Below are 11,227 nucleotides of genomic sequence, written 5' to 3'. Positions count from 1 at the left end.
AGCTTGAAGAACCACCATTGCGGGGGTTGTGTTGCAGCGGGACGGGAATGGAGGCTCGAAGCTACTCAAATGGGTTGAGGAGGGATTTTCGGGGTGGGTACGGATAGGTCGGGGTTCTGGGTAGTTAGGGTTCTGTTTCTGTTTATTGTGCTTAACAACCCATGACCAAAAAGAAAAAAAAAACTAACGTGCCACGTCAACAAAATTAACGTTGTTAGTAACAGAATAAACGGAAAGACTAATGTGATTGATTTTAAATCTCTCGAGGACGATTTTGATTAAATTTATGTTTTGGGGACGAAAATGAAGATCGAGGTATGTTTCAAGGACGATTTTGACTATTAACTTAATTTAAATTAAGGGGTGCATATGGGACGGGTGAAGCCGGGTTTGATGGGACCCAGACTCGACCCGAAATATACATCGGGTCTATTTATTAGACCTGATCCCGACCCTAGACCCGATGAAACCAATACACTTTTGGGCCACAATTATACCGGGTGAAAACCGGGTAAAAATCGGGCCGTTAACATTACATTACGTTGATACCTTCTTGTAAGCTAGCATGTAAAAATATCAAAATTTCCAAGACTCCAACCATTATTTAACATAGTAAAATTCACTTAGAAAAATATAACAAGAACCAACTCTTCTTTAAAATTAAAGCATAACCACAATCAATACTAAAGCAAAACTATAATCAATACTAATATTGTCTAATAATACCAAATATTTAAATCAATACAAATAACACAATATTATGCATTAGTCTAAAGTCTTATGCATTCTAAACATAAAACATTAACTTATAGTCTTATAATGACTAATAACACAAAATATTAAGGTTTACAATATTTAAATTCCACATAAGAATAGTCATGATCCATCACTAATAACACAAAATATTAATTGTGTATGATGACTGGGCCACCGGGCCGACTTCGGATGACCCAAACTATGGCCCGGACCCAACTCGAAATAATGATTTGGTCTATTTTTGAGACCCTTACCCGAGTTTGTGCACCCCTAATTTAAATATAAAAATATCAGACAAAAATTTTGAAGGGCTACGTAATCGACCCGGCCCATTGGGTATTGCTGATACTTGATCCATCCCGAAACAAGATGAAAGGACGAAACTATCCCTGTGCAGTGAGCAGCAGCCACCAGGGTCTCACTCATATCTCAGATCGAAGTTGTTTTATCGTCGTGGCTAGCTTCCTGTTCTTCGCACTCTTTTAATTGATGTTCCCAATCCCATAGTTTTCAAACTCCTTCTTTTAGGGTTCTTAATTCATTCACCATGGAACGCATCATCGCCTCCAAGTACAAGCTCGGCCGCAAGATCGGAAGCGGTTCCTTCGGCGAAATCTACCTAGGTCTCTCTCTCATCATTCCTCACTCTCCTGATTTTTTGTTTTTAATCTTCTGTCTTTCTGAATTGCGATTCGTGATTCCGCAGCTACGCATGTTGATACCTTCGAGATCGTCGCCGTCAAGATCGTACGCTCCATTCCTCAGCTCAATAGTTTTATTTTTCCGAATAATTTTAGCTGCTAGACCTTTGTTTGCGTATCTGATTGTTGCGCATGTTGTTTTTTTTTTTAAAACGGTTGTTGCTTTGAGCTAATCGTTGTTTGTTGTGATTCTGGTTGTTAAAGCTTTGCAATTTTTTGTGTTTTCATGCTGCTTAACTTTCTCTTGGTGGGATTTGGTTTGATGTTGTTGCAGGAGAACACTAAAACGAAGCATCCTCAATTGCTTTATGAGGCCAAGCTTTACAACATTCTCCAAGGAGGAAGTATGGTTTTTCTTTTTTTTTTTCTTGGAAATATTAAGCTATTTTCTGAGTGAGGAAGAAAAACAAAAGAATTGACTTTTGACTTTTGAGATTTTATTTTCTTAATATGTAGGCGGCATTCCTAGCATAAGATGGTCTGGTGTAGATGGGGAGGATAATGTTCTTGTGATGGATTTGCTGGGGCCTAGTCTTGAGGATCTCTTTGTGTATTGTGGAAGGAAGTTCTCATTGAAGACAGTATTGATGTTGGCTGATCAAATGGTGACCTTGCTTTGCTTTCACTTCTTTTATTTTATTTTTTAGTTATAAGGGTAACCACTTTCCCAGAAAATTAACCACTTACCTGTTTTATTTTTGTTTATTTTTTTCCAGCTGAAACGGATGAATTGTTTTAGCACTCTTTATCTGCTATACAGTTCTGCTGAAAATTTTGTCATGTGCATCACTATTATAAATCTTGTTGTGTGTTATGTGTTCTGATGCTAAGAGCGCGTTTGGTATTGACTCTCTCTTAATTTTGTTGGGATGCAGATGACTAGAATAGAATATGTGCATTCCAAAGGTTTTCTACATAGAGATATAAAGCCTGACAACTTCCTCATGGGACTTGGTCGGAAAGCAAACCAGGTAGCTACACGGTTATTGCTGCAACGCTGTTTCGCGTTACTTAGGTTTTAGCAATTGAGTGACACTTTTGTTCTTCAGCTCTTTGTCAGTGTTAAGGCACCATGCATGCATAATGAAATTGTTCTACTTGTCAGGTTTACATAATTGATTTTGGGCTTGCAAAACGATATCGGGACTCTACAACCAATCGCCACATCCCTTACAGGTTTCTATAATTCTTCCATTGACTTGGTTCAGTTCTCTTTTCCCTTCTACTTTTCAAATTTCGGTTTGATGTGAAATTGTCACTCATCTGGCTATAAGTTTGTTGTCAGAATCCAACCAATTTCTTAAGCAGCTTTCTTGAAGATTGTTTAATATTTTTGTGTGTATCTCTTTCCTTCTGCATCTCTCTTCTCATCCCTCATTGTCCCATTCAGGGAGAACAAAAACTTAACGGGGACTGCACGCTATGCAAGTTGCAATACACATCTTGGGATTGGTAAGTCTGACGTCAGAAGTTATTTAACTGCTTCATTGCAAATAAGCTGAATTAACTTTTTCCTGTTCTATCTTACTTCTAGAGCAAAGTCGGCGGGATGATTTGGAATCATTGGGATATGTGCTTCTCTACTTTCTCAGAGGAAGGTACAACTTTCTTCTGCTGCTGCTTCTTTTGTTACACAAGCATTTGTCTCATCTTCCTTTAGAGGGAAGCATAATGGAATGTATTAACTTCTAAATGACCAAATATTTGTGTTTAGCCTTCCTTGGCAAGGTCTAAAGGCTGCAACAAAGAAGCAGAAGTATGACAAAATATGTGAGAAGAAAGTGTCAACCCCTATTGAGGTAAGTGGTTGAAGTTTTGAAGTGTACTGTCCACCCCTACTTGGTAACGGTTCTTATTTTCTAGTTATTTTCTATAGGTTCTTTGCAAATCTCATCCTGTAGAGTTTGCTTCATACTTCCATTACTGCCACTCTCTGACCTTTGATCAGCGACCTGACTATGGATTCTTGAAGCGCCTATTTCGGGAACAATTTGCTCGGGAAGGTGACTATTTCTTGGCCTTTGTGAATAATTTTAAATCAAACAATTTTCCGAATAATAATGTATCTTCCTAATATTGCATGAGATAGAATCTTACAGATTATGCGGTCTTTATGCTCTCGTCACATTAATGCTTACTATTGTCCACTAATCAACACTAGCATGGTTCAAGCTGCTGCAAAATCTATGATTTTAAAAGATGCCTTTTGTGCACATATGGTCTTTCCTTGTGCAGACTTCATGTCCCAATGTAGTAAAGTTGGCACGTCTATGTTTTTCATCTCTGCGCTTAGGTTTAACTTCCTCCTGTTTCGTTTGCTGGTGTATCACAGGGTTTGAATTTGATTATGTGTTTGATTGGACTATTTTAAAGTACCAGCAGGCACAAAAGAATAGAGTCCAGGCTCACTCATCTGTAAGTAATTTCTCCTTTTGGGCTTTTACGCATGTACTTTTGAGTTCTCCCATATGTTTTTGGCAGTACTATATTTTGTAATGTTGCAGGTGGTCCAAGGAGCAAGCAACAGTCGTGCAACACCAATGGACTTTGACAACCATCGAGGTTGATGCATCTCAAATTAATGTTCTTCTGCATAAAAAAATATCTTGTATATTTCCTATTATACTGATCTTGAGGTTTTTTCAGGTGATGCTACAGAGCACATTAAATCAGGCAATGCCACTGGCTCTGGTGTTAAATTTCAGTTTAAACCACCTGCTGTTAAAAATCCACTCGACAAGAATGACAAGAATGTAAGTCATCTTAGATGAAGTCTCTTGGTGCAATAATTAAGTCACAGTTCTTTGGTTACATATTTCTCTGTTTTAAATTTATAGAATAGATAAATGTGTTTAACTAGAATTATTCAATTTCTTCTATTTTTTCCCCTAGATTTTTGGTGAAGTAAATATACCCTCTACTTCCCATTCTCATGCTGGTCCTTCAAAAAGGAACTCCTTGAAGCCTGCTCCGTCCTCCGATGCTGTTAACCCTGGCCATGGGCAAGGCAGTAAAGTTGGCCCTTCAAGTAGCTGGATTTCATCTCTGCATCGCATATCATCTGCCAAATGAACATCCAATATGGTAATTTTCTGGTTCATACTACTTTTGTTGTCTTACTTTCTATTTTCCATATTCACCACTCCTATCCTTGATCCTTGATTGTTTATATTTTGCTGTATTTCCAGATGTGGAAGTGGTCCTGAAGAGTGCCTTCTGCGTACATGAAATTGCAATTAATGGTGGATGGCTTGCATCGTTTGTATGCTTTTAGTCAATATTTCAAGTACTCTCTACACGAAGACTGCAAAGGTGCTACAAGGTTGATAAATTTCATAGCTCAATTTTTGAGGTCATCGTGTGTTGCTTTTTCCCAAAGGTGACTACAAACGATTGTTTGGTTTAATATACAGACTACCAGGCTTCACACGTTTCCTGTACATAGGTTTCAAATTTGAATTTGGCACACAGCAATGTTGTGTATTCATGTTTTTTTAATGTAAAATTAATGTGTGAATGTAGCCTCATTTTCCCTTATACTTGATGATAATTATCCTGGTGCCATGATAAGTGGTGACAGTGTGATTTGCATTGATTGACAATGTTATGAATTGCAGGTGAATTCATAGTTTCTCTCTTGATGAGTTATATTTGATCTCAGCTCTCAGCCTTTTGCTGGTTGTTATTTATTTTGACTGGATTATGTTATCTATTTGTATAAGATACAAGGACCTTGTAGCTTAACTGCATATATACATGTTTTGAAGCATCCATAAATAAAATTTCTTTAGAAAAAAGGGAAAAGAAAGGGAGGGGGGCTTTTAAATATTTTATCAATTGGTGTTTGGCTTCTGTATTCTCGTCTTCACATAATCTACCTCCTAAGATGGTAAGTTGAACTTCGTGTTATATCCAAAATAATCTTAGCAAAAATATTAGCGGAAAGATCGCTGAAAATTATGGTTTCTTAATACATATTGATGGGGTTGTTGGTGGCAACTATTTAACACCCAAAAATATGATTATGTTCTGCTATGTTGCTGAGGGATGAGGCCACTCTGTTATTGAGATCTGTATCTTGTTTTAGAATTTTTATGTTGGTCTAAAGAAGATATTTTAGGAAAAATCTTAAATGTCTAGGCAGTGTCACTTGTTAACTTTAAATAATTGCCTCTAGTTGGAAGTTTCAGAGATATGTTGCTTTTAATACCTGTGGTTTATAGTTATTTCATTCAAGCTTTTAATTCAACCATGATGCTCAGGAATCACTTCTTTACTTGTAGGTAGAACAAATATGGCGCTCAGCCAGATTAGATTGTACAATTCTTGGGATGAATGAGTTGTAATTTTGTGTAGTTCAAGGTTAGGATAAACTGCTGCCTATTTGAAGTTCCTGTGGAAAATTAATTGCAAATGAACAGCTCAATTATCGGTTCACATTTTTTCTTTTGCAGGGTTTCTTTTCTCAATCATGACTGAAGGATGAAATATATCAGTCTACTAGAATTTGTGTGATGAATGCCACCAACCAGAACATATGACTCTAGACAGATTGGATTGACATAGTGCTCGAGGACTTCTTGAGCCTGAGATGTGATATGGATATTTAATTGCTATGATTCTCTCTGTAAACAGATTGCAAATTTCATTTTCAGCTAGTCTAAATGATTGGCTGATGCAGTTAGGTGCTGATTCTGGGAAGTTCTCTGCCCAGATGTAAAGATTTTCTAAGAATTGGTGCATCTGAAGGTGGTTAACTTCATGTCGTGAATTAAGTTTTGTTAAGGGCATTACTGAGAGTTGAATACGCTTCGTTTTTGAACGAAGATAAATTGTAAGTTTCATGGTTCCTTCGCTTTGATGTGATGAGTATCCATCATTCGTTGCTGACATATGCATCATATGTTGCATTATTGTGGAGCTGCAGAATTTGTTAGAATATCAGGCATTCATGGTGAATATTGAAGCCATAAACGTGTACACTATTTGAAGGTATTTTTATTCAAGCACTTTTGTAATACTGTAGTAGATACCCCAGGATCAACTAGTGTTTGGTATGAACAGAGATCATGAAGATTTCAGATTCCAGAGCACATGTTATGTCATTGGTGTTTTTAAAATACCAAGTATTGAAATGCAGTCTGAGGTGTGAAGTGAATGGAAATTGTGCTTGAAACAGAGGAGTAACTTGATTCTTGAATGGCAATATCAATGACATTTGACAGTGGTAGGAATATGAGGAATCGATCACCAACCAAACCAATACCAATCTAAATTCTGAAACGAATGAATGCAAGTGGAAACGTTTACTTAGATTTGTCACGTTTTAAGTTCCAAACACGTTTAAGTTCCTTCTCTACCAAACAATGATCCAGAATCTTGGCAGCAGAGGTTAGATTTGTCATATAGTTTCGTTGAGGCTAGTTTCTGTGAAGAAAAATGGTCGAGATTTTGAAAGAATTAGTAGAAACTTGTACGTCATTTATCTAGCAAAAGTTAAATTATTTTGCACTTCTTCTCGTGTAGTTCAATATTGTCACCATCCAACCCCTTATTCAATCCTTTTGTTTTGTTTTGCTTTTATTTTTTTTCGTTTTTCCTTTTTCACTGCCTTACCCTTATCTCGGAGGGAGAAAAGGAAATAGCCGAAAACAAATGAAAGAGAAATAATAATTATACACTTAATCTACAATTATTAATTAGACTGATTGATTTTTCACTATCCTTTGATTTAAGTTGGTATCTCTTAAGTTCAAATTTAGACGTGCAAATAAAAATGTTTAAGGCATCACATTTAGGTTATAAAAGGGAGTTGTGTGGATTTCTTTTCCAACTAATCCATGTATTTTTACTACCTGCATATTTGTTCCGGGGTAAAAGTTCCTTCTGATTTTCGGGCACCACTTGTTTGTTTGGGTCCCTGTGAATGAAGCTAGGATAAAATACACTATTGATATTTTCGCATAATATTCAATTTAATAATTAAAAAAATTATTTTTGATCTTAAAGTTTGTCAAAAATTTTAAAAATATTCTTAAATTTTATTTGAGAAATTTTCGATTTACATCAAATATACTTCTGACGCTACTTTTCAATACAATCAAGTTAGACACAAAGTTCTGCATTAATTCCTAGTTGTTAAGCGATTGGTCCTAAACTTCTTGAAAATTTAGCAGTCAAAAACACATTTTATGTAAGTAAAAAATTTTTAGAATAAAAATAAAATAAAATTTAAAAGTATTTTTGAAATTTTTGATAAACTAGAGAGAAAAAAAATATCCTCTACCTTTAATAATTTGATGGATGCATATCTACTAATATACATGCCCCTAATAATATATGGGATTATTTAACTTTATTATTTATTTAACTTTTTTACTTTTTGTTAAACTTTTGTCAAATATTTCATATTTAGTGTGAGTAAAATATTTCTTGGATTAAACTTTATTATGATATTTTGATAACAACTGCATGATACAATAAGCAATTAGATTATTTATTAGATTGAAATAGTTATGTATAGAATACAAAAGGACTTTGATCCAAGGTATTTTAATATTTTTTAAATTGCAATAATGAAAATGATGAATTTCTTTTTCTTTTCCTTTTTTTTCAAAATCACATATTTAGAACATGCTTTTTAAAGTAATTCAATTTTTATAAAACATTTAATGCCTTAAGTTGAAAACTCTTAAAATATCTTTGATATAATATATTAAAATTAGAATAATAACTAATCACAGATCCTTCAAAACACATTTTCGAAGGTGTCGTGTCATTTTATATAAATATTTTACACCTCTAGTTTACGCAAAATTGCATGGACGAGCTGAGCTAGAGAGATGGTGGCCAAATAAAATTTATCAAAACTTTTCAGGGTCCGAAAAATATTGAATATTACACCTTATGATGAAGAACATTTGTTTTGAATGAGAAAAAGTAGAAACTAGAAACATATCAATAGAAAAAAATAATAATAAATTATGAAGCTCAATAATTATTTCTAAGTGTTTAGCTTCATAAACACATAAGAAGGAATAGTAGACATCTTACACAAGTCACATCTCAAAATGTAAAAAATAAATAAAAGAAGAAAAAGATTAAGCTCACCAAAGGAGAATAATTAACATTCTTAACCTCAATTAAGAACATAATTAATAAAGAGTAATCTTCTTCATGATCTTGAGGACTCTCACAACTTCAGTTAGCACAACCACTGGCTCAGTAGTCCTAACTCCAACCATTGCAGCCAATTCTTCAATTTTCTTCTTTGCTTTTCCATCAAGCAACAACTCATCCAAACTCACTTCTTCTTCTTCTTCTTCGTCTTCGACTGCGGCATCATTAGCACCTCCCCCACTGCATGAGTCTGTGTCTGACTTAGCACAACAAGAAGAATGTTGTTCATAGTATGGTTCATCACAAATTGGTGTGAGTGAATTGGAATTTCCCTTTTCACCCTCAGGCCTTGCATTATGTTCCATGTTGTGATTTGGATTATTGTAGAGGATGAAGGAAGAACAATAAGGGTATGAAAAATATGCTGAAGAATTATTGAATTGTTCTTGTTCTAAAAAGTCAAAGGGTTTCATCATATTCTTTGTTTTTTCTCTATAATCCATTGCTGAAGATGATGAAGGGTGGAAAAATTTTGCTCTGTATATATACACATATTTATGAATAAGAAAAAAGTCATGTTAGGTCCAAATGAAGAAAATGGACAAAGGATAAAGTAAGAAGTTAATTATGATCATGATTCAATTGGACCCTTGTTTTAGAAATTTTGGGTTTAGGCTTAATTCTATTTGAACTTTTTGCTTAATTACTACTACTATGTTAAGGTACAATGATACCTTTGCCCCACTATTGATAATACTTTTTCCCTAAAATATATATTTGACTACATTAGCAGAAAATTTTTTACATTAGTAATTATTGGTAAATCGATTTTACTTATATACCAAAATCAAACATTATATTGATTTTTAAATAATTATTCATGTCAAATCTAACTAATAACTATGCCTGCGTTTATTTAGGAATACTAAGATAGGGATACTAATATACAAAATCATATTTGGCATATAAGACATGAACAGAGATATTATATCTAAAAATACTGAATTAGTATATTTTGTATTCATGATAGGAAGGACACAAAGACACTAACATAGTAACATGGATACAACTTATTTTTTATTTTTTCTTTTATTATTCTTATTCATTTTTCATAATTATACTTTTTATTATTATATTTTTCATCTCAAATTTTTTAATAAAAAAATGAAAATAAATATTCTTAATTTATTCTACTTTATTACTAAATAGAATACAAAATACTAAATTTTGTATTTTTGTTCTTTTATCTTGTCCTGTTCTAAAAAATAAATGCAGTTTATGAGATAACATTAAACCATTTGAAAGTTTAGAATTGAAATAGGACATTTAAAATGTTAGGATCTAAATTAAAATTTGGCTCACATGTTGGAGACTAAAATAGTAATAGAAAACTAATTTTTTATTAATTAATATTAAATATTTTTTTATTAATTTTTTTTAAACTCTTTATTTTGAAAAATTTAGAGTATAAAAATAAAATTGAGTATAAAATTTAAGATTTATAATTTAGAATTTAAAATAAAAAATATTTTTTAAAATTAGTTGATATAAACCTAAAAAAGAGTTAAACTCTATTATCTTATGTCTTGGGGGCCGCAGCTATCTTATCTGCGATGATATATATAAAGTTGACGAACATGCATTATCAATGAGGTCCGCAAAGAGCAATTTGAGCAATGATATATGAACACCCTAAATTTGATATCAAATAAACTTTTCGAATTTTTTTGTTAAAGAACAATAGATAAAATAAAAAGAAGAAATGCAAAAATAAGTGTTTGATGTCTATATATGTGATGTCTATGAACGTATAGATAAGTATTTTAATAATTGATGTCATACGTATAAATATTAGCATTGATTTACAATTTTACATATTATAAATAGACTTAATTAGTTCAAAGTCATGTTCAATTGATTTCCATATTATTTGATGAGTTTGAAAAACTCTAAATTAATATTTGTAATTACAAAATATTATTAATATAATTAATTAAATTAATTTTAATTTTTACTTGTTAAATTAATAATTTTGTAATACAGGTTTTTAATTGGGCCAAAAGAAAAGAAAATTGGCAAGCCCAAATATGTTACTTGTAACTCAGTCTTGAAACAAATTGTCTTAATTTATTTGGCTGAAACAAGTTATTTTTGGGCCAAATTGAACTATTATTGCTACAAGCCCAAATTAAAAATTGTTGCTACATAATCTAAGACTTGGTCCGAAACCAAGTTTGAAAGAAAGCAAATGTATTGCTTCTAGCTTCCAACGGAATCCATTTCTAATGGAATTCAAATTTCATTAAAGTGAAGTTAATACATGCATTGAAAAAATGAGAGAGAGTTGGTCTTTGATTTGATGAACATCATTAAGCTACACGTTGCTCAGCAAGGGGAGTAGAAAATCAATTCACCTTTATTCTCTTTCTTTGCTTCATTAATTATTGTTCATAATTTATCTTTTCTCTCTCTCATATCTTTCTTCTCTATTCAGTCATTACCCAACAAACTATGGAAGCCATGACTAGACACCGAAGAGAGAAAGATGCACGCAACAAGACCATCAAAATGATGGCAAGAAAAAACAAACAAAAAGTATGCTGTGGCTAAGATTCTCATTCACTTATGATAAGATTTTGTGATGAGATCTT

At 33.1% G+C, this 11,227-nt stretch overlaps 1 protein-coding gene across 6 annotated transcripts; it reads left to right on the top strand.

The window, feature by feature from the left end:
- The first annotated feature begins 1,159 nt into the window (after positions 1-1,159).
- Positions 1,160-6,577, top strand: LOC130980034 (casein kinase 1-like protein 3). 6 transcript variants are annotated; one of them, XR_009086856.1, is made up of 18 exons: positions 1,160-1,379; positions 1,463-1,503; positions 1,732-1,801; positions 1,914-2,062; positions 2,333-2,428; positions 2,563-2,633; positions 2,848-2,909; positions 2,992-3,055; positions 3,172-3,256; positions 3,334-3,460; positions 3,790-3,872; positions 3,962-4,019; positions 4,104-4,210; positions 4,350-4,541; positions 4,646-4,836; positions 5,741-5,819; positions 5,912-6,291; positions 6,385-6,577. XR_009086856.1 is itself a non-coding variant. In XM_057903632.1 (15 exons), exons 1-14 carry the CDS (start codon positions 1,304-1,306, stop codon positions 4,527-4,529), a joined length of 1,269 nt encoding a protein of 422 aa, XP_057759615.1. In that variant the 5' UTR covers positions 1,160-1,303; the 3' UTR covers positions 4,530-4,541; positions 4,646-5,095. The 6 variants fall into 6 exon arrangements, 1 of the variants encoding a protein (XP_057759615.1); XR_009086858.1 differs by having other exon boundaries at positions 4,646-4,779; positions 5,912-6,577; XR_009086855.1 differs by having other exon boundaries at positions 5,912-6,577.
- The last annotated feature ends 4,650 nt before the right edge of the window (positions 6,578-11,227 follow it).

This window comes from Arachis stenosperma, chromosome 5, assembly GCF_014773155.1.
Source record: "Arachis stenosperma cultivar V10309 chromosome 5, arast.V10309.gnm1.PFL2, whole genome shotgun sequence".
NCBI lineage: Eukaryota > Viridiplantae > Streptophyta > Magnoliopsida > Fabales > Fabaceae > Arachis > Arachis stenosperma.
The sequence above is the reverse complement of the archived record's forward strand: the minus strand, read 5'-3'. Positions and strand labels throughout refer to the sequence as shown.

Bases quoted from the DNA above. Each gene is read 5' to 3' on its own strand.
- LOC130980034 (XM_057903632.1), top strand. From the start codon at position 1,304: ATGGAACGCATCATCGCCTCCAAGTACAAGCTCGGCCGCAAGATCGGA. The intron at 1,504-1,731 runs GTACGCTCCATT...ATGTTGTTGCAG, and splicing joins AGATCGTCGCCGTCAAGATC to GAGAACACTAAAACGAAGCA. The intron at 3,056-3,171 runs GTACAACTTTCT...ATTTGTGTTTAG, and splicing joins CTCTACTTTCTCAGAGGAAG to CCTTCCTTGGCAAGGTCTAA.